This window comes from Carassius auratus, chromosome 14 (genome assembly GCF_003368295.1).
Source record: "Carassius auratus strain Wakin chromosome 14, ASM336829v1, whole genome shotgun sequence".
Classification (NCBI taxonomy): Eukaryota; Metazoa; Chordata; class Actinopteri; order Cypriniformes; family Cyprinidae; genus Carassius; species Carassius auratus.
In genome coordinates this window covers 9,898,022-9,921,230 of record NC_039256.1, presented here as the reverse complement: position 1 = coordinate 9,921,230, position 23,209 = coordinate 9,898,022, and the positions used below count along the sequence as shown (strand labels likewise).

The window sequence follows — 23,209 nt, the reverse complement described above, 5'->3', positions numbered from 1 at the left end:
CAACAACTCTTTTAATACAAAACAAAATTAATTCAATCAAATAACTCTTATTTATTCAAACCTTTGCCATATACGTAATTATTATATAACTTATTTTAGCCTTTTTGTTTAATTAACTGAAAAAAAAAACACATAAAATATAGATTTTGTATGAATGCAGATTTATTTTTAAAACCAAAAACACGTTTTACATTAATTATTATAGGCTACATTAGTTTCAAATGAATTAACGAAACAACAAATATAGAGCTCAAGATGAAGATAAGTGTTATGAAACTGTGGTTGTCAGATGGTAATGTGATATGTTCATAACTGATGTGAAATACTGTTCCTGTGGATAGAACCTGTGTGAATCTGAGGAGAACTGACTTCATACAAAGAAAACAAAAAACAAAAAAACTAAAAACACACGCAAAACTTGTGCTGCATTTATGCAAGTACTTTGATACTTATCAAATAAAGATATAGGCTACTAAAGTTTATAACCTAATATACTCCAGAGCTCTCCACACTTCCCTCTTTCATTCACGTGAAGCTAATCTTCAGCCTCGGTACAGTGTGGTTAATATGGCACCAATACAAACACATACAGTTGAACTCAGGTATAAGGTATGACTAAGCAAAGTCTGTTCGGGAGAAGAGAGACAATAGCCCTATAGTTTAATTTTTCCTTCCAGGAACACGCCTTCATGGGAGGAACTGTCCCGACTCGATATAAGCAGCACTCAAGAGCGTGGAGAGAAATACTCTTCACTTCTCACCTCACCTCAACTCAACTCTCTTTACAAGGTAAGCTGCAGCCCTGCATTAAACGACCGCAAGTCTAGACTTAATGAAAACTTTAAGATTGTTGAACATCGAAACATCTTTTATTTTAACAGCAGGTAGGCAATTTTCTGTTTTAGCCAACAGTTCTGATATTTCTTAAACTTACTTCAAAATGTTAACCATCGTTTTTTATCAGCACGTGAAAACCTTTTGTAATAAATAATCCCTGAATCCGGGTTCTGTTCACTGCTTGTTTACGTGAACTCCGTGGAAACTGATCTGGTGTTACCTTGGCAAGATCTCTAGGGCACGAGTGTTATGTAAATATTTAATTCTGCCAGTGTGTAGGTGATTGCCACCTGCTGCCTGCTTGCCACATCTTTTCTCAGTGCCAAGAAGAGTCCCTTACTGTTCGAATGAATGCGTGCAGTTAGAGGCCAGCATTAATATTTCGTCTCTCTCTTTCTGTGTGTGTGTTTGAGCACAGTAAGCATGGTAAAGCGCGTGGCAGTGATTCTGGCCGGCTGCGGCGTGTATGACGGCACAGAGGTCCACGAGGCGTCTGCTGTGATGGTGCACCTCAGTCGAGCAGGTGCCAAGGTAAAGCACGCAAATAAAACAACACAAAGCTTAAAAAGGGTTCGAAAGAACACTCTGAAAATCTTTTTTTTTTTTTTAAACATAAACAGAACATGTGAAAATGCGCTCAGTCTCACACGCAGCTCGTTGCTTTGCAGGTCCAGATGTTTGCGCCTGATGCTGAGATGATGCATGTGGTGAACCACTGTGAAGGCAAGCCCGTGACGGACACGAGGAACGTGCTACAGGAGAGCGCGCGCATCGCCCGGGGTGACGTCACAGACCTGGTCAAGTTGGACGTAGGCGCCTTTGATGCGCTCATCATCCCAGGTGATCAAACACGCGCCCACTGCACGAAGGAGGACTATAGAAATAAATATAGAATGATAACTTCATTAAAATACAAATGAATGGACGGACGATCAAGTTCTGTTTATTATAAGTGTGTGCTGCAGTTTTGACTTCTGCTGCTTCATTATCATCTCATTATTATCATTACAATTAACGTCCTTGATATGAATGTTAAAATTAATTGAAATTATTATTTAGGCTACTTATTTATTTACCTACCTACCTCATAAAAGACCTTTATCTACTACTGATTTTAAAATTGTTTACATGGGCGGGTCGATTTTGGGCTTGTAAACACTTCTTCATTGATTGTGTAGCATATGAAATATGTAATACATTTAAAACTCTTTTAATTTAAATTATTACAGCTTCCAAGACTGCTTAATCATAAAAAGAGTTAGTTATAGCAATATATGGGATCATGATTGGCTTGATTTATTGACGCATAAAAAATCAAGAAAACATTTTGCAGCATGAACCTCCGACTGTACATCAGGTCTTACAAATTAAAAACCATTGATCACAGACGAGACACTAGAGTTAACACGCTTACATGTTACTCCATTCATTTATTTAAAAGTCTGTTCGCAAAACTTGTGTCAAATGCCACTGGTTTACCAAAGAATCCACAGAGAAATGAACTGAATCAAACTCTACTGAGACTTGCACATAGCTGAAAATATACAGTTTCAAGCTAGACCAATCTACCCATTGTTTTTTTTTTTTTTCTTAGTAACGTAAAAAAAAAAAAAAAAAAAAAACGAAAGTTGACTAACTTGTAGGACTAGTTTACGCCTTTTATGCAACTGGCCGTGTCAATAAAAATTGTTTTTAGACTAACAAGGAAGTTTTGAATTCTGAAACTGAAAGTCTGAAACTTTAATTAATAGCATAGTGACATCTTCTGTTAAAATATCAAGGAAAATTAGATTTCTTTCTCCATGATCTCTGATAGTAAATGTAACTCTTAATGTGTCGTACAGGTGGTTTTGGAGTGGCTAAAAACCTGAGCGACTGGGCCACCAAAGGCAAGGAATACTCAGTCGAACCTGAGGTTGAGAAGGTCATTAAAGCTTTCCATCAGGCCAAGAAACCCATGGGCATGTGCTGCATCTCTCCTGTGCTGGCAGCCAAAGCTATTCCCGGGTGTGAGCTGACCGTCGGCCACGACTCGGAGTGTGAGAAGTGAGTCTGGGCAGGTTTTTGCTCTGGGCTCTGATGATGTTAATGGTTCAGAGGTGCTTTGGATCTGAACTCAGTGTTGTCTTTCTTATGCTTGCAGGTGGCCATACGCTCAAGTGGCTAAAACCATGGTTGAAATGGGCTGCAAACACTTGAACAAGAACGTGGGCGAGGTGCACATCGATACCAAGAACAAACTGGTGACTACGAGTGCGTTCATGTGCAACGCTCCGATCCATGAGATCTATGACGGTCTGGGTGTCATGGTACAAGAAGTTCTCAAACTAGCTTAACTTTCACTGTCTAAATATTGTTACATCAATAGATATGTTTATTTATTAAAAATGAATAATGTTGTCATTTAAACCCAGAAAACAACCCATCACAAAACCAATGAGACCAGTTCGTTTTCAGTAAAACAGGGCAAACATACTGTCAGTGTTTGTATTTTTGTGGTAGTCTATTATCAATAAAACTGAACAGATTTTAAACATTTCCTTGTTCATTGATGTGTTAATGTTGTTCATATCATTATAGACAAGCTCAATTATTATTAGTATTAGTATTATTTTAACTTTTCTTGTACACTTTTTTTTTTTTCTTTAAGATTGGCAGCTCACACCCCCAAACACTGGCATCACTAAAGTGGATTTCAATTTCATAAAAAAATAATAATAATAATACATGCATAAAAATAAAACACATATTAAAAAACTAATATAAATTTCAAATAATATTTTGTGACAAATAACACATTTGACAAATTAAAATTAAACAAAATACAAAGAGCCAAAAGTTCAATACACTTGGTTAAATCAGACAGTGGGATCATGTTAGATAAGAACCTAGGATATCACACACACACACACACACACACACACACACACACACACACAAACACAGACACACACACACACACACACACACACACAGACACACAGACACACACGGACAGACAGAGAGAGAGTGAGTCAAACTAAAATTTATTTCATTCAAGTTTTGGGGTATAATATGACACAGTTTGTTTTATATTGCTATCTTCACTTATGTAAATGAACTATAGTGTCCTTCACCCACTAGTAAACAAATGTAAAAAATTATATCTGGTGCCTAAATAATTTTTGGTCTGACTATATATATGTATACAGGTGCATCTCAATAAATGTCGTGGAAAAGTTAATTTATTTCAGCGATTCAAATAAAAATTAAGAAACTTGTGTATTAAATCAATTCAGTGCACACAGACTGCAGTAAGTCCTTGGTTCTTTTAATTGTGATGATTTTGGCTCACATTTAACAATAACCCACCAATTTATTTTCTTAAATGATGATATTTGTTCCTCCAAATTAATTTAATAAATACATCATAATTTTTTTTACATGATGAATCTCGAACAAAAAGAGATAATGCCGGATAAACAAATCTAGATACTCCTTCGACTTTGCTTAATAGAACCCTGCCTATAATACTCAGATCTCTTTGTAGCCAATTACTGAATATACAGGTGCTGGTCATATAATTAGAATATCATCAAAAAGTTGATTTATTTCATAATTCCATTTAAAAAGTGAAACTTGTATGTTATATTCATTCATTACACACAGACTGATATATTTCAAATGAAATGTTTATTTCTTTGAATTTTGATGATTATAACTGACAACTACAGAAAATCCCAAATTCAGTATCTCCGAAAATCAGAATATAACTTAAGACCAATACAAAGAAAGGATTTTTAGAAATCTTGGCCAACTAAAAACTATTAGAATGAAAAGTATGATGATGTACAGCACTCAATACTTAGTTGGGGCTCCTTTTGTCTGAATTACTGCAGCAATGCGGTGTGGCATGGAGTCGATCAGTCTGTGGCACTGCTCAGGTGTTATGAGAGCCCAGGTTGCTCTGATAGTGGCCTTCAGCTCTTCTGCATTCTTGGGTCTGGCATATCTCATCTTCCTCTTCACAATACCCCACTGATTTTCTATGGGGTTAAGGTCAGGTGAGTTTGTTGGCCAATTAAGAACAGGGATACCATGGTCCTTAAACCAGGTACTGGTAGCATTGGCACTGTGTGCAGGTGCCAAGTCCTGTTGGAAAATGAAATCTGCATCTCCATAAAGTTGGTCAGCAGCAGGAAGCTGCGTTGACCTTTGACCTCAGAAAACACAGTGGAACAACACCAGCAGATGACATGGCACCGCAAACCATCACTGACTGTGGAAACTTTACACTGGACATAAAGCAACGTGGATTGTGTGCCTCTCCTCTCTTCCTCCAGACTCTGGGACCCTGATATCCAAAGGAAATGCAAAATTTACTGTCATCAGAGAACATAACTGTGGACCACTCAGCAGCAGTCCAGTCCTGTTTGAAGCGAGACGCTTCTGACGCTGTCTGTTGTTCAAGAGTGGCTTGACACAAGGAATGCGAAGCTGAAACCCATGTCTTGCATACGTCTGTGTGTAGTGGTTCTTGAAGCACTGACTCCAGCTGCAGTCCACTCTTTGTGAATCTCCCCCTCATTTTTAATGGGTTTTGCTTCACAATCCTCTCCAGGGTGTGGTTATCTCTATTGCTTATACACTTTTTTTTCTACCACATCTTTTCCTTCCCTTCGCCTCTCTATTAATGTGCTTGGACACAGAGCTCTGTGAACAGCCAGCCTCTTTTGCAATGATCTTTTGTGTCTTGTCCTCCTTGTGCGAGGTGTCAATGGTCATCTTTTGGACAACTTTCAAGTCAACAGTCTTCCCCATGATTGTGTAGCCTACAGAACTAGACTGAGAGACCATTCGCTTGTTAGAGTGTGGCACCAGGTGTCTTCAATATTGAACCTTTTCACACGTTTCTAATTTTCTGAGATACTGAATTTGGGATTTTCCTTAGTTGTCAGTTATAATCATCAAAATTAAAAGAAATAAACATTTGGAATATGTCAGTGTGTGTAATGAATGAATATAATATACAAGTTTCACTTTTTGAATGGAATAGGTGAAATAAATCAACCTTTTGCTGATATTCTAATTATATGACCAGTTCCTGTATTCTGAGCTTTAATTTAGGATAAATTTTTAGTTCTAGTCTCTCAGCCATGTCAACACCTACCTTTCATTTGACTCATGAAGGCACAATATTTCACATTTTGTTTTATATAATTTTAATCCAGAAGTATCAGAGAATGAATGTACTAACTGAAATATGGTAGATAATTGTTCTTTATTTTTCAAAAATAAAAAAATTATTATCTGCAAGTTGAGTTAATCTGATTGTTTATTAAAGATAGTAATTCCAATTCCACTTTAATGGAAATAAATTCTACTACAATAAGAAATAAAAATGGGGATATAGGACACACTTGATGTACTACTCTAAAGATGGAAAATCTTTTAGAGGAATTAGGATATCAATTAATAGAACTATTCATATCTCTGTGAAACATTTCAATTACAGGAATAAATCTATCCCAAAAAACAAGATTGTTTTTCAACAAATTAGAAAACTTCATAAGACCAATACAAAAAAATAAATAAAAAAATAAATAATAATGATAATAATAATAAAATGAAAACATGTTTAAATAGTTTTCCTTCTGGAAAGTATGTTAATTTACTGTACATGTACTCAATACTTGGTAGGGGCTCCTTATGCTTTAATTACTGACTCAATTCGGCATGGCATGGAGGTGATCAGTTTGTGGCACTGCTGAGGTGGTCTGGAAGCCCAGGTTTCTTTGACAGTGGCCTTCAGTTCATCTGCATTGTTTGGTCTCTTGTTTCTCATCTTCCTCTTGACAATAGCTCATAGATTCTCTCTGGGGTTCAGGTCTGGTGAGTTTGCTGGTCAGTCAAGCACACCATCACCATGATCATTTAACCAACTTTTGGTGCTTTTGGCAGTGTGGGTAGGTGCCAAATCCTGCTGGAAAATGAAATCAGCATCTTCAAAAAGCTGGTCAGCAGAAGGAAGCATAAAGTGCTGCAAGATTTCTTGGTAAACAGATGCAGTGACTTTGGTTTTTCAAAAAACACAATGTAACAACACCAGCAGATGACATTGCATCCCAAATCATCACAGACTGTAGAAACTTAACACTGGACTTCAAGCAATTAGGGCTATGAGCTTCTCCACCCTTCCTCCAGACTCTAGGACATTGGATTCCAAATAAAATATAAAACTTGCACTCATCTGAAAAGTGGACTTTGGTTGTGTATCTTTTTCTTTGACACTTTGACACTTTTTCTTTCCATTCAACTCTCTGTTAACATGCTTGGATACAGCACTCTGTGAACAGCCAGCTTCTTTGGCAATGAATGTTTGTGTCTTACTCTCCTTGTGAAGGGTGTCAATGATTGTCTTCTGGAGAACTGTTAGATCAGCAGTCTTCCCCATGATTGTGAAGCCCAGTGAACCAAACTGAGAGACCATTTTGAAGACTCAGGAAACCTTTGCAGGTGTTTTGAGTTGATTAGATGATTAGCATGTCACCATATTCTAATTTGTTGTGAATTGCTGGTTTCTTGTTAAATGTGAGCCAAAATCATCACAATTAAAAGATCCAAAGAATTAAACTGCACTGAAATTGCCCTGAATTTATTTAATACACAAGTTTTACAATTTGAGTTGAATTACTGAAATAAATAATTTTTTTTTCCATGACATTCTAATTCATTGAGATGCACATGTATATATATAATTGTGGGAAGTGTAAGGTCCTCGCTTTGAAGGGTTTTCCAGTTTTTCAATCGGGTTTAGATCAGGATTTTGATCCATAAATTTAATCATTTCAGTGATCTTAGCTTCAAGGAACTGTTTTGCAGTGTTGCAAACTGCATGTTGCTGAAGAAGTTTCTGATAAAGATTTGCATTCACTCTGTCATGTAGCCAGGGTTTGTGGGGCCCCAGTGCAGGCTGAACTCGTGGGCCCTGTTTGAAATGGTGTAAATAGCACAAATGAAACGTTTAACTGGAAGTCATGACATTTGCAAAGTATGGTAACCCATACTCGGAATTGGTGCTCTGCATTTAACCCATCCAAGTGCACACACACACACAGCAGTGAGAAGTGAACACACCCCCAGAGCAGTGGGCAGCTATAGATCCAGCACCCAGGGAGCAACTCGGGGGTTCAGTGCCTTGCTCAATGGCACTTCAGTCATGGGTATTGAGAGTGGAAGAGAGCACTAGTCATTCATTCACTCCCACCCACCTACAACTCCTGCCAGCACTGAGACTCAAACTGGTGACCTTCTGGTATCAAGTCTGGCTCTCTAACCATTAGGCCACAGCTGCCCCTGTACCCTAACCCTAACCCTAACCCTAACCTTCAAGGTTGTATGTGTCCAGATACAGAAACTGAATAATCAAATGTAAATAGCATTGCATTACATTTTTAAGATTTATTTTTGTTTTGTTAAAACTACAAAGTAATTCAGTAAAGAGCAGTAAATTATTTTCTCCCATGTCATTTCTTGGATTAACATTAAGGACACTGACAGCAACTAGTAAATTAGGCATGGCCACTTTAAGAGACAATACATTCAGTATAATGATACACATCTGATTTCTTTCTCAACTGTTTGCTTACATTTAAGACATGAACAACAACTTTTGAGAGGATACTTGCAAAGACGAGTTTGTGTATGTTTGTGTCGTTTCAAAAGCCTTTGTCTTATGTGAATGACCAGCCTTTTTGGGGGACTGTGATACTATGAATTAGTTTCATCTGATCAGCAGTTCATTTTCAAATATCTCATTTAAGGTTTTATTATTATTATTTTTTTTTAAATACTGTGCATCAGAATACAATAAGTTTATGAAATATGTTTTTTTTTTAAAATCCTGTTAGGATGAATCTAGACCCAGAGCAAGAGACAAAGTAATGAGTCCAAGACACAGACCAAGACCATGCCTAAACTCTCTTTGGACTTCAAAAAACTACTGTCAGGATTTTCTGCAGAAATACCATTAAAAAAATAAAATAAAAATAGAGCTAAAAAAGCAGTGACCGTTATTTATTAGGCTGACCTTATGCATTTGTAGGTGTTTCTCTTTCAACATTTATTAAGGTTTGCAGTAATGAGTTTAGTAGTATGTGTGACATTACTTAAAGCCCAGGAAAAGCATGTCTTTACGTACTGCACTGGACCTGGATGCAATAGCTGCTAATTTGTGCTGCTCTCGGTGGATAGCATTATGTGCTGTTGTTGTTGCTCTGTCTTTCTCTATTTGTTGTATCATTTGCAAATGACTTACAGTAAACATCCAGAGGTAATATTTAACAATTTATTGAGCATTTCAGATCAGTTCCATATTCAGAAAGTGACAGTCAAAAGACACATACAGTTCAAAATCCCATAACACATGATTTCCTGAAACGCCTGAAAGATAAATACCCACATTTTAACTTAAAAAGGAATATATGACATATAAATATAAATATAAACTTTAAAATTGTCACAAGTAATGCTGAATAATAAGAAAAAAATGGTAGAATGACTGAAACGCTATTCCATGTGACACACACATTGTAAGAGCTTAATTAGTTCATAAAGCCAAAGCATCCATGTCCTAAACAAAGAGGTCATTATAAGCCGGTCACAGTCCGGAGGTTTTGGAGAAATGGTTGTATTTGTCAGTACCGCTGACCAGCACCGTGGCAGGAAAAGTCCTGGGACGCTCAGGGTCCTGTCAGCAAAACACACACATATTTATATGCTTTTTCTAGCTTAATGTCTGTGGTTATGTCTATGTGAAATGTAGACTAAGTGAGATGTTTACCTGGATTGGAAAAGTGCATGTAGGGACATATCGGATCACATAACCACAGCGCCTCCTATTAGATGTGTTGGGATCGCTGGCATGAACCAGAAGTCCATCATGGATCTGAATCCAGAAGCAAACTTCAATTAAACTCAGATATAAGCTTGATTTGAATGTTTTTCATGGTTTTGACTGGTAGTGTGTTATTTTATCAAACTGTCATGGCAAGGGTTCATACTCACAGACATCTGACCAGCTTGAAGGGGGCATAAGATGGCCTTCTCCGTCTCCACCAGCTCCTCTGGGATCTCCTGGTTGACACTAAGCATGTTGCCAGCTCGTTTTGCCTGGTGATGGGGCAGAAGACCATCGTGGTGGCTTCCTGTTGGGAAATAAGTTTAGACACATTACGAACCAGACAAAGTGACACTGTCCATCTTTCAAACAGAGACTGTGTTCATACCTGGAATGACCTGGAGTGCTCCGTTGTCCTCGAGTGAGTCATCCAGAGCGAGCCAGACGGACAGAACGGGACCTCCATCAAAGCCCCAGTACCTGGAAAACAACACATGATTACTGAACACTCGGAACGCATATCTGAGCCAACAGAAACCGAAACGTTTTTATTTCCTTCTGTGGAATTGTGCTTACTTCATATCCTGGTGCCAGGCCACAAACGGCATCACTTCTGTCTTCTCAGTGCCGTCCTTTTCCTTATCACAGGTGTTGTTCAGTTGGATGATGCCATTGCTTTTTTGCGTTTTACGTACTGGATATTTACAAATGAATCTTGAGTCCAGGAGGATGACGTCTGGCCCCAGAACCGCTGTGACCGCCTCCAGGAGCTTAGGGTGCTTGGCGAGGCCCATCACCCAGTCCAACTCCTTGTGGACATTATGAAGGCTGTAAGCGGTGTAATCTTCACCTGTTGAGGAACACGTGGATTAATTCAAGTCCAAACATCAATTCAAAGGCTTACCTGTGTCCCTAGAGCACAGGTATATTTGTAGCAATAGCCAACATTATATTGTATGGGTCACAATTATTGCTATTATTTTACTTTTATGATTTTTTTTTTTAATGTACTACCATAAATATATCAGAACTCATTTTTTGTGTATTAACAAGAACTTCATTTGGACAACTTTAAAGGTGATTTTCTCTGTTTTACTCCCTCAGATTCCAGATTTTCAAATAGTTGTATCTCTAACAAACCAGACATCAATGGAAAACGTATTTATTCAGCTTTTAAGATAATGTATACATCTCAGTTTCAAAACATTGACCCTCATGACTGGTTTTGTTGGCCAGGGTGGCAGCACTGAAGCTCACCATGTTTTCTCTCCAGCTCAGCGAAGGCGTCCCGGGCCTGCCGCAGCTCTTCAGGACTCAGGATGGGAATGGCCGACATGTACCCCTGCTGCTCGTAAAAGGCCTGAATCTCAGCCGCGTCTCTCTTCATGTCTGAAAGTGCAGTGAATCTTCCTCTGGTTTGCTGGAGATGGCTGAGAACGTTGTCTCTTGCTTCGTTTGCTTCTCAAGGGCTTTGCAAACTACACAGGGAAAGAAAGCCCGTTTTTATAACCTGGTCAGAAAGATGGGAAACAGAACTTTGCATCCACATTCAGTCATTTCCATTTTCGACCTCTGAAAAACCTCCTTGTTTTGGCTCTGCTCCACCCTACTTATTCATGGCACATTTATTCCTGGCTGTTTTTGCAGGAGCAGAGAGCGCTCTAGTGACTGGAGGCAATGGTCCATGAGCAATTAAATGGGAAGAACATGCTACTCTTAAGTGCTTGAGGGTGGAGGTGAGCCTCGGTTAGCAGATCTGGTAAATACTGGCAGCTAGAATGCATACTCAGGCTTTACCATCTATTTAGTAAACTCATTTCCATTGCTAAAGTTCACAGAGTTCACAGAGACAACAAAAAACACATACCTGAGATGCTGTTTTCCTATAGTGCTGAGTCTTGGTTCAAGCTGTAGACAAAGTGGAAAGCACAGCATAAAACAATTATAAATCTATGGAGGAAAGTATGGAAACTGATTCATATTTTATTCAGCCAATACCTGTCCTTTGCTCTTGGCTCTTCAGGCTGTTTCGTCCTGGGATGTCTTGCTCTTCACTTTCAACTGTGTTTTTATACAATCAGTTTTGTATTAGGCTCCTCCTCCAAAATGACATCATGGCACACTTTTCTATTTTAGACACCAGGATAAAAAAGAAAATATTTGAACCATCCTATCATATGTGCTAGGGTGTGTAAGAATGCCAAAACATGTCACAATATTCTGTGTTAGTCAGTTAATGATGCTGGAAATTTTAGGAAGCATTTCCTTTTGTGAGTAATATTCTTTGTGTTTATCTGTAACCGGATGATTATTACTCAAGAACACAATGCTATTGTTGTCTCTCTCGGTACGTGATGAAAAGGACCTACATTGTCACCTGCTGATAAAATATAGAATGATAGACATTTATTCATATATGAACATTTCCCCAAACCATACAGGAGGCACTTACCACATATTACACTATTTATTTAGCTACAATCTATTCAAATCTGTGAAAAATGTCTAAAGGTCAACAAAATGGCTTAATTATTAAAAAAAAAAAAAAAAAAAAATATATATATATATATATATATATATTTTTTTTTTTTAATAGTTCCAAATCTCCCCCTTTGACTTGTTTTGTTGTCCAGGGTCACATTTTTATTTAAATAGAAAAAGAAAAATCCTCCAATAATAATATGACCATTAATATATTAAATATGTGTTTTCAACATATATTTTGTTATGTCTGTTATATAATATAGAAATAGAGCTATAAGCAATTTCCTTCTGAAATATAATTATGTCAGTGTTTATTTAATATTTGTACAGTATGAGTAAAATCGTAATCAAAGAGTTTCGATGGTTAAGAATTTACTTGACAAACATCTTCTTTAGTAATGCAGTTTTATTAAAACAATACTTTTTTTAAAAACATTATAAATCTGATGTGCTATAATAACACATTAAAACCTGACCTATATAACATGGGCAATGTACAGAGGAACCACAAAATCAGACATGAACTTTAATAAATGAGATTACAACTGAGCAAATATCCTGGAAACAAAATAACAAAAAAACAATCAGTTTATCACAAGGAATGAGCTGAATGCAGGGAATTCCAGAGGCATGGGCTTCCTTGTCGCCAAAGGTTCAGAAATGTCTTAAATCGTTTCCTTCTTAAAGTGAATTGTTTTTCTGTAAAAAGTCAGTTAATATATTACCAATAAGTCAGTTGACATATTAACAAGACAAAATAAATGTGCTTATAAAGATTACGGTCTATACTGTCTGACTCGGATCGTTTGAGATTGGTGTTTTCAGTCAGTGAAGTGGTTCAGATTTATTTACACAGAGACGAAAAGTGCACAGTTTCCTCACAGTCATTGTACAAACACAGTCCTTTCAACAATACAATAAAATAAGAACCTTTTATAAATAAAGCAGTCACAAGGAAACTCTGGAGTTTTTGAAGATACAGAGTAGCATGAATGTGTGTGTGTGTGTGGGTTCAGGGGAAGTCCGGCTGGCCGTGATGCTCACAGTGTTTGGGACACACGAATCCCCCGCGCTGCTCTTCTCTGGGCTTCCTCCGGTCAGATCTGGGCCGGTCCTGCTCGTTGTTGCAGCGGTGCACCAGAACCGGGTCTTTCTCGGCTGGAGATTTCTTCATCAGCAGTCTCTGGAGAATACGTTTGTCTGAGCGCTCCTTCTGGAAATCATCCTCGTACACCTTCAGCTGAGAAAACAAACCACATTTAAAACAGATGAGATATCTGTCTGATAATGTTTTTGCAATATCAGACTCTAATGATACAGAAATGAAATGGCAAATAAATAAATATTAATGCGCATATCCGGTTGTCAGTCCATAAAAATAGAAAGAGAAGATAAGACCAGATAATCATCAGGTTTCCTGTGAAACACTATCTATTTTAGTGTTTAAGTTTAGTAAGATGCATCATCTCCAGTTTTTTGTAACATAATCTAAAAACAGAATTAATTACTAACTACTAATTACGTCTTCAACAGTGTAATTAGATTACTGTGCTAATTGCTCTGTCTAAAAGCACTGCATTACTTTTTACGAATTACTTTTTAATTAATAGACCAACCTTGACCGCATGCAACTGATCTTTTATTGAAATAATATAAAATTACATCAATTATTTTTGAACTGACCAAAGAAAGGGAGATGGTTCTGTTAGTAGAAATTACACTTTGGTGTTAAATCAACTATTGTTTTACATCAGAACAAACAAATTACACTACAGACAAACTGTATTCCCTTCCTTTACTCTTTTAAGGAAACATAATTCAATTATGAGAATTAATTCTAAAGTAATGGCCCATCACTGATAATCTTTTATGACATATTCTACGTCACTGCAGGGCATCACAATTAGTTTCACTAGAAACCATCAAACTTCATTTCCTCTTGCTATAATTTTTTTTAATACAATGGAATGGAAATCTTTGACATGGAAATCAGATGAGTGTGACCTGCATTGATATACACAGGTGACAACATAATGATGAAAAAATGGATTCATTTCCTCATAGAAACACTTCTTTCAACTTGTTCATGAACTGTTCATTATTCTGCTTCTGTGTTCAATAATCTTTGCATTAGCTCAATGGGTCTGCTCTCTGTCACTGAATCAAACACTTAACAGGGTCACATCATTGTGATAGTCCACTTTATATACTCTAGCTTCCTCTCATAGAGAACTAGTAGACTGGGAGGTTAGGGCTTGTTTCACAAGTTGCCATGTTTTACATAACAAAGTTACTTCATAATGTTACTTCACCCAAAAAATGAAAGTGCTGTCATCATTTACTCACCCTCAGGTTATTCCAAACCTGTATGAGTTTCTTTTTCCGTTGAACACAAAAGAAGAATATAGGTTGATTGAAAGGTTGATTGTCCCTACTGACTTCCATTGTAAAAACAAAACAAAAACAATGGAAGTCAATGGGGACCATTAGCTTTTCTTTTCTTTTTATTCTTTTCTTTCCTTTCCTTTCCTTTCTTTTCTTTTCTTTTTTTAAATATATATATATATATATATATATATATATATATATATATATATATATATATATATATATATATATATATATATATCTTTGTCTGTGCATATATATATATATACACAATATATATATTGTGTTCAGCTGAGGAAATGATGACAGAATATTCATTTTTGGGTGAACTGTCCCTTTAATTAAGTACCATCATAATAAAGTTTTAGCAGATATTAGTAAGGCAGTCTACTAAATCTAATATTCTAATAACTGCTAGCTGACATTGAGTTTGTCAGTTATTATAGTTAGTAAAATGTCTCATTATAATTAGTAAAATCAAAATAAAGTGTTAGCCCAGAGTTGAGAGGAATCTACCTCCAGACAGAGGGAGATGACTGTGTTTGGTAGGAAACAGTGATTAGCTAGTAACATGTGCCACCTGGTGGTGTGTGTGTGTGTGTGTGTGTGAGCTCTCATGTGCCACCTGGTGGTGTGTGTGTGTGTTAGTGTTGAGTGTGTTTGAGTGCTCTCAGGTGCTCATCTGGTGTGTGTGTGTGTGTGTGTGTGTGTGTGTGTGTTAGTATTGAGTATGTCTGAGAGCTCTCATGTGCCACCTGGTGGTGTGTGTGTGTTAGTGTTGAGTGTGTTCACCTGCTCCTGCAGCAGGGTCATCTGCTGACGCATGTCCGCCTCTCTGCGCCGCAGACGCTTGTTCTCCTGCAGCATGCGCTCGTGGTCCTTGTGCTCGGTCTTATAATCAGCCTCGTAGATCTTTGTCTGTGCATGGATAAAATCAAAGTTTTTTACAGTTACAACAGAGTAAAACATCCATGCAGCACACACACACACATTCACACACACACAAGGGGCAAATATTATAAGTTTATCTTCTTTCTGCTGCTTTTCATTTCTTTTTTTTTTAAAAGAATGAAATAACATATGAAATGAAAAAAAAAGAAATATATATAGGTAAATAACTGCAACTTACATTACTTAAACTATTACTTGTTATATTAATCTTAAATTATATTACCAAATAAGCCTTTGTTGTCATTCGTAAACTACTTTGGATAAATGCGTCTGCAGAATGTAAATATTTGACCTTTGGTTTGCCTCCTGTACTGGGGTTTAATGTTTAACTCTACAAAGCCCACTGTGTCCTATCTGATATGCAAATATCAACGTGACAAAACCCGGTTTCTCACACCTTCTGTCGTCTGTTTGCTAGTTCATACTCTTTATTTTAAGGAAAAAGAAAATGCAAAAACAACCACCTTGAGCTCATTTTTAACATGCTATCTTTACTGATTTTTAAACAGTCTTTGATATTGTTAGTAATATTTCCAGATGAACTCTTACTGGACTGAAGCAGCTCGGCTTCACTTGATTCTCCATCGATCATTTTATCAAATAAATCACATATGCATTATCTCTCTATTTCGATCTAAATCTTTTAAGGGTTTACAGGGTATATTAACAAGTCTCTTTTCAAAGTGACGTTGAATGTTATGCACAGATGATAGCTCACCTGACACCGCAGCGCCTCCAGCTGTTCTTTAAGATCCTGAACTTCTCTTATAGGGTCAGATTGAGTCTCTATTCCCATGCCGGTCAGTCTGAGACTGGACTTCGTGCCCGGAGACGCAGGAAGCCCCGGAGTCGACCGTACATCCAGAGACGGCTTCGAGGGGCCCTGGACCAGCTGAGAGTCTGAGGAGCCACTGATATCTGGAGTCTTCCAGAGAAAACATCAAGAAACGTGTTGAAGGATAGTCACCTACTGTAGCACACGCAGCCGATCTGATGCTGTCAGCTCACCTGAGTTCCTCTAGTCCACTGCTGGAGATCTGTTTGGTGCAGTCGGCTCTCCAGCAGTCTGATATACTCCTGCAGATGCTGGTTTTTCTTCAGCTCCTGCATCAGTGTTTGCTCATAATACTCCCTCTTGTTCTGCACACACAAACACAAACATCAGAGCGATTCACAGCAGAACATCTGTCACACAGTGGCGTTCCATGCAGTGTGAATTTTGACAGCAAATTTGGGATTTAGTCTTAGTCTTAGTCTTTTGAATAATACACCATTTAGTTTTAGTCACATTTTAGTCATCTGAAATGTTTTAGTCTTAGTCTAGTTTTAGTCTTAATCTAGTCTTAAGACTTTTAGTCTTAGTCTAGTTTTATTTTAGTAGAACAAAGTCAACTTAGTTGACTTGACTAAATGTTTCCATCAGTCTGTTATGGAATGGTATTTATAAAATAAACATAAGGCCTGCTCTCCATGAAAAATATACATGCTCTCTGAAAAAGATATGCATTCGTCCTGAATGATATGCAATGCATATGACATTCTTTCAAGATGAAGTACAGTATTATTGAAATAGACAACCACCTATATTATATTTGTATTATATGTTCATTCTATTTCTTTATTTGTGCTATTTACACAAAGTTTACATTTTTTTAAGTTTGTTTTTGTTCATTTAAAATAGCACTGCATAGTCTTCACTGTAAAATAAAATACACAATCAAACCAAAATGTATTCAGACACCTTCAACGTTTCTTACAATATCACAGTTTATTTGCTGTAGTTTATCTCAAGTTTATATCAAGTTTCATCTTGATAATGTCGGATGCAATGCTTAATTTGGTTCAGTCTGTGGTGTGAAAAGGTTGCATTAGCAATTAAAGAAAGAAACACTTAAGCAAAACATGCTCAGGTCCCTAATAATTTCTTTCTTTCTTTTTTTTTTTTGTCACTAGTAAAACAATATAATCTATTCTATCTGATTGACTTTGGATAAATTCTTGTTAAAACTACAAAGTAATTCAATCAAGAGCAGTGAGTGATTTACTTTCATTTTCATACATTAAAGACACTGCAGCAGAGCTAGTAATTTAGGTGCGGTCACTTTAAGAGACAAATGCATCCATTATAAAGATACGCATCCGATTTCTTTCCAACTCTTTACTTTCACTGAAGACATAACTACAGACTTTTTCGAACACACTTTCCAAGACGGGTATTTCGAAATATTTAGTATGTATTTGTTGTCGGTACAAAAGCAAGAAGACTTTGAGACGCGTCTCTGCTTGCTCCCTGAACACCAGAACGCCGCGCTGCTGAATTGAGCTCTTTCAATTTTCGCTCTTTTTCTTATGTTGATTTAAAATGCAATTTGTATTTGTTCGTTCAGGTGCAGGAGGACGCAAACGTCCTGAAGGAGAGCTCGGTTCAGTGCTGCGCGAGTAACCAGATGCTCAGTTCAACTTTCCCGCATCGCGGGGCTGAAGCCAACTTGATGTGTTGAATGCTCGGAGCACGTTATAAAACGTATTCTTAAAATACACATTTCTGTTTTAATAAATGCTCATATTAAAACATAGCATTACACATAAGTAGGTACAAAAATAATCAGTGATACATTTACGACCCCATAAAAATTTGGGTCGCAATGGCATTTCAAAAGGTTGCAGTGTAGTTCCCTGTGTAAACAACTTAACTGCTATGAAAACGTCCTCGAAACTGTGCGAATTTCTGCAAACTCATCTTTGTTCTCTGTGTAACTGCTGCGTTTGTTTAGCTGTTGCGCTTGCATTTGCGCGGCTTTTTAAAATGGCTCGGCTGCTTCTGCATAGATCAACCTACCCTCAAAGATTCGCTCTGATTGGATCTCTTCTCCATTCGTCCCTCCCATATATTTTCGTCTCATTTTTATTCGTTGACTAAAGTGTCAGTTATATTTCGTCACGTTTTTCGTCATCATATCTGACTTTATATTTAGTTTTTATTTAGTTTTCGTCCGTGAAAAAGGTTAGTTGACGAATATTTTTCGTCATAGTCTTCGTCAACGAAATTAACACTGGTTCCATGAAAATATACGAAAAAATGGACTGATATTCCACATTTACAAACAAACAAACAAAAAGGTTCCATTTAGAACCAAAACAATGTAGAAATAGAAATTTTTAAGTTGCACACAGAAAATTGTTGATGGTGAATAAATGGCAAATTACATTTTGAGGTAACCTAACCTTTGAACGTATAACTTTTGAAGATCTTACAGTATAACCAGGTGCTTTTTTAAATCCCCAAATAGCCACATAAACAGTACATGAACCCTTTACAGCCAAAATGTTCTTTGCTGAACTTGAGGCTATATGAAATGTAACCAAAACCTCTAGCCTTAAGTTACTTGTTATTGACAAACTGTCCTCCTAACCTGCTTTAGAATGAGCAACACCTGTCTAACCATCAGTGCAACAGATGAGATCTGTCGACCGGCAGAGCACGAGAGCCTGGACCTCATCCAGCTCTACATAAATCCACACTCCGCTGTCTTTAGTGTCCAGAGCATGTGAGCTTCATCAGGATCAGGGTTATCCTGCCTCATATTCCTGCCTCTTGACCATGCAGAGCAGTCATCTGAACTAATTACTCCAATATCCTCTGATGTCTTCAGATATAAAGAGCTCCAGATGTAATAAATCAGGTGAGAGGTGACTCTTCACACATACTGCTTCTCCCATCTCACAGAACCAGGCTCCTAACATCCCAGCTGACAAAAGTATGTTTTCAGAATGCTTTGCTAATTTTCCCATTGAGTTATGGAAATCTTGTTAATGCAAATGTTAAAGACATAAATCAGTTAATGATGATATTACTGGAAGGACCTTTGGTCTGGTCTGGTCTTTAATAATGCACAGTAAAACATTAGCACAGAAACATTATTTATACATTGCTCATGATTGTTTTTTGTTTTTCACACATGAGGGTGAGTAATTTATGACAGAGTTTTCTATCCCTTTAAGATGCAGATCAGGAAGAAACAGTTACACAACACAAACACACACACACACACACACACACACACACACACACACATAAAATAAATAATAATGTTAATAATAATAATAAAATAAACATGTCCAACCAGTGGAGCAGGACTGTTGGCTCAACCGTTGACTGTGTTGCTAGGTAAACTAACGATATTAGCACTTGTGTTTAGCGGTGGTGGAGACACTAAAAATTGACCCTTGTCCTTTGAAACAGCGGCGGTGTACGAGTGTGTGAGTGTGTTTCTGCCCACATACTGTACCTGTTCATGTTCCACTTTGAGCAGCAGTCGGCTGTTGAGCTGTTTGAGGGCCCTGCTCTCCTCCTCGAGGGCCGCCACACGCTGCTGGAGCCCCACACTCGTGCTGTGATAGATGTGATCCCACTCCTCGTTCAGCTTCATCAGCTGACACACACACACACGCACACACACACACACACATTGCATTTTTACATCAGTGTGGGACTTTCTGTTGACTTTGTTTTTATATATTCATTACATCATTTTTAAGTCCCTTTACTAGTCCAGTGTCCATATAACGTACTGCACTATGAGTGTATGGACATTTAAACCCCACAAATAAACCCCACAGCCAAATCAATCTCAGCTACACAGAACACCTTATTTGGTCTAAGTGTGTCACCTTCTAGAGGAACTGTGGGATAAAAAGAATGTTTATTTTTTTTTCGAATTAAATTTGAATTTGATGTTTTGAGCTGCTGTAATTCTAAAAACTATTAACTTTTTTTTTCTTTTTGTAAGGTGAATTTCACAATTTCACATAATGCACTTTTAGTACTAACAAAAAGGTTTTTTGGACTATAATATAATCACACTGTTCATGAATATGGAAACAGAAAGCATGTTTGTTTTCAATGTTTTTTTGTTTTTGTTTTTTTTTACTGATGTTTGTAGTTTGTAGTCAAACCATGTAGCTGATTATGAAAATATAATCTGAGTAATAAGGCTGAAGTCAGCGCTGGTGGTTTATTCTACCTCTTTGTTGAGTCTCCGGAGCTCAGTGTTTTTGTTGAGGAGCTGAAGCTTCTCCTCATCAGAGGAAGTGATGGACATGCTCTCTGTGATGAGGGTTAAGTGTTCCTCGCCAGAGAGGAGAGACTCCCCCTGTGCTGCCTCCTCCACCGGCCTACAACACACACACACACACACACACACACACACACAGATTTTTAGATAAAAAAGTGAGGCCCAAAAGTGTCCTCATAAATCACCTTCACATTATAATAACTATGTCATACCCATGTTACTATACAAATATGTGTCCTCATAAACCACATAAACACACACACACACAAAACATTTTAGGATCTCACATTAATATTGTTGTTGTTAATATTCTTATAATTGTTATTATTAGAACCACTTTGTACAGACAAATGCTGGCTTGTTTACAACGTTTCACCCTATTTTTAACCTTGTTTTCTCACAGGCTTCCTGTTATAGGTTCCTTTCACTCTTGACTAACCCTAATCTTCAAATCTAGCTGCAGGCATGTTTCGAATCGGAGGAAGACATCATTATTACGCTGTTTGGGGACATTTGCACATCCAGTGCTGTTTGGATTTTGTCAGGTTTGGTTATTCTTGTGAAGATCCTCTTGAGAACAGCTTACATGAGACGGGCCAGACCACACATATTACATGTTAATAAAAAGACATTAAGTACAATCAGTGTGAAGCCGTTCCACAAAATAATAGCAAATTAAAAACATTAATAATATATACCTGTAATTGCATTGTAACGGGATAATTTGAATGGATAATGAGAAGCTAAATCAGGCGAATCATTAAAGCTAAAACCTCTTGTTCTTGACAGCCTTGTTCTTCATATCCATAGGGAACAGCGCTGTGCTGTCATTGCTGTCGAGGTAATACAGTAATAGACAGATGGAGAATCTCAAGCAGCACAACTAAAGTCATGGATGTTATGCAAATGTTCCCCGAATTCATTACAGCCTCATGAAGAATGACTCATGCTAAGCTGTGACTAAGTATAAACTAATAAAAGTTACTCAAACACATCACCAGGCCCTATAAAAAAGAAAATGAAAATGAGTCGAAAAGCCCTGGGAAATTAGAGCTGGGGTGTTTCTGTTAGTCCCTTCCTGTGAGACTTCGTATGTCTTTCCCCTTTAGGATGTCACACAAATATATCACAATATGACTGCACTTTACACATTTCGGTAACACTTTAGTATAGGGTCCAATTCACACTAATAACTAGTTGCTTATTAACATGTCTATTATTAACATATTGGCTGTTTATTAGTGCTTATAAAGTACATATAATGCATGACATCCATAATCCTACACAATAGCCTAAACTTAACAACTACCTTATAAACTATTAATAAGCAGCAGATAAGGGGTTAATTGAGGGAAAAGTCATAGTTAATGGTTTGTTAATAGTGAGAATTGGACCCTAAAATAAAGTGTGACCCACAGGGCTCATGCTTACATGAATTACTAGTATACTGGCTGTTTATTAGTATTAATAAAGCACATATTAATGCCTTATTCCGCATGAGATCCCTTAATCCACTCTAATCCACTAGCAGTGGTGAAAATCTTAGTTAATAGTTAGTTAATCATGAGAAATGCATACACCATCCATACACCTATCTATCTATATCATGGTTTGTGAATATGGTAGTTAAACAGAACCAGTGTGTATCTCATTTATCTGCCAAACATGTGACTCTTTGGAACACTATTGTACTAATTAAAGCATTCAATTGGCAAATTATTACAAAAATAGTGCCTACTTCCTGTTTAGACTTATTTGCTATAACAAACTGACTGTACACTATATAACTCTATGAGAGCTGCTGCTGACGTCCACTTAAACTAAAGAGAAGACGGTGTGATAGTACGCACTCAGACTGCAGGTCGTTCTCCTCCTCAGGTAAAGAGTGCTCTTTGCTGGAAGAGTCCTCTTCTGATAGTGACGACTGTGAACTTCCTTCCATCACCCTTTCAGATCTGATTAATAGCTGCAGTTTAATCCTCTCGTAGTTTTTCACTCCTAAATCCACAGCGTGTGTAACGTGCACAGTAGTGTGCTGATGTGATGTTATTCACTGGAGGGGAAGTTCACATATAAAGCCCTTCACTCACATGCAAGGCATCACAAAACAGGAAGTGATGCTCAGTTTGTCTCAGACATATCCCAACTGCATGACCTTTACAATCTAATTACAATATAATAATGAATAATTAATTTAGCCAAATGCCTAGCTCTAGAATGTGATTTATGATTTTAGAAGGTGATTTTATACGTTGTATAAGGGTTACTAGACTGAGATAGAAAATAAGGAAGTGATTTGATGGTAAGCAGCAGGGAATTTCCGCTTCAGCATCATCTGCTGTCCGTGGGCTTTCTGAAAGACTACTATTAAAAACAAAACCACGACATCTCGCTGTTAACACATGAGCGAAAGGACACTGGGGGATTGTGTTTCACTTCCAGAATGTCTGTTTACTCATACTGTTAACTCATGAACCATGGTAACCATACTTTCCACCAAAATAGTTACAGCAATTACGACAGTAATAGAGTAACAAATGCAATATTGTTTCAGTTTTGTATGACTTAGTACTGGAAAATACCAAGTTCCTTACGA

The 23,209-nt window shown here is 37.3% G+C and overlaps 3 protein-coding genes across 4 annotated transcripts; 1 reads left to right on the top strand and 2 right to left on the bottom strand.

The window, feature by feature from the left end:
- The first annotated feature begins 674 nt into the window (after positions 1–674).
- LOC113113566 (glutamine amidotransferase-like class 1 domain-containing protein 3A, mitochondrial) lies at positions 675–3,375 on the top strand. The gene is made up of 5 exons (XM_026279829.1): positions 675–789; positions 1,256–1,368; positions 1,506–1,677; positions 2,682–2,883; positions 2,981–3,375. Exons 1-5 carry the CDS (start codon positions 690–692, stop codon positions 3,171–3,173), a joined length of 780 nt encoding a protein of 259 aa, XP_026135614.1. The 5' UTR covers positions 675–689; the 3' UTR covers positions 3,174–3,375.
- Positions 3,376–9,188: 5,813 nt separating this feature from the next.
- Positions 9,189–11,774, bottom strand: LOC113114458 (probable alpha-ketoglutarate-dependent hypophosphite dioxygenase). Of its 2 annotated transcripts, none has more exons than XM_026281387.1 (8): positions 11,714–11,774; positions 11,583–11,623; positions 10,973–11,193; positions 10,292–10,565; positions 10,104–10,195; positions 9,883–10,022; positions 9,659–9,763; positions 9,189–9,565 (listed from the first exon to the last, which is right to left on the bottom strand). In XM_026281387.1, exons 3-8 carry the CDS (start codon positions 11,100–11,102, stop codon positions 9,476–9,478), a joined length of 831 nt encoding a protein of 276 aa, XP_026137172.1. In that variant the 5' UTR covers positions 11,103–11,193; positions 11,583–11,623; positions 11,714–11,774; the 3' UTR covers positions 9,189–9,475. The 2 variants fall into 2 exon arrangements, with proteins under 2 accessions (XP_026137172.1, XP_026137173.1); XM_026281388.1 differs by having other exon boundaries at positions 10,973–11,225; positions 11,714–11,759.
- An 813-nt stretch (positions 11,775–12,587) lies between these two features.
- Positions 12,588–22,681, bottom strand: LOC113113565 (uncharacterized). The gene is made up of 7 exons (XM_026279828.1): positions 22,464–22,681; positions 20,563–20,713; positions 19,828–19,971; positions 16,547–16,678; positions 16,257–16,463; positions 15,380–15,505; positions 12,588–13,439 (listed from the first exon to the last, which is right to left on the bottom strand). Exons 1-7 carry the CDS (start codon positions 22,553–22,555, stop codon positions 13,212–13,214), a joined length of 1,080 nt encoding a protein of 359 aa, XP_026135613.1. The 5' UTR covers positions 22,556–22,681; the 3' UTR covers positions 12,588–13,211.
- Positions 22,682–23,209: the final 528 nt, after the last annotated feature.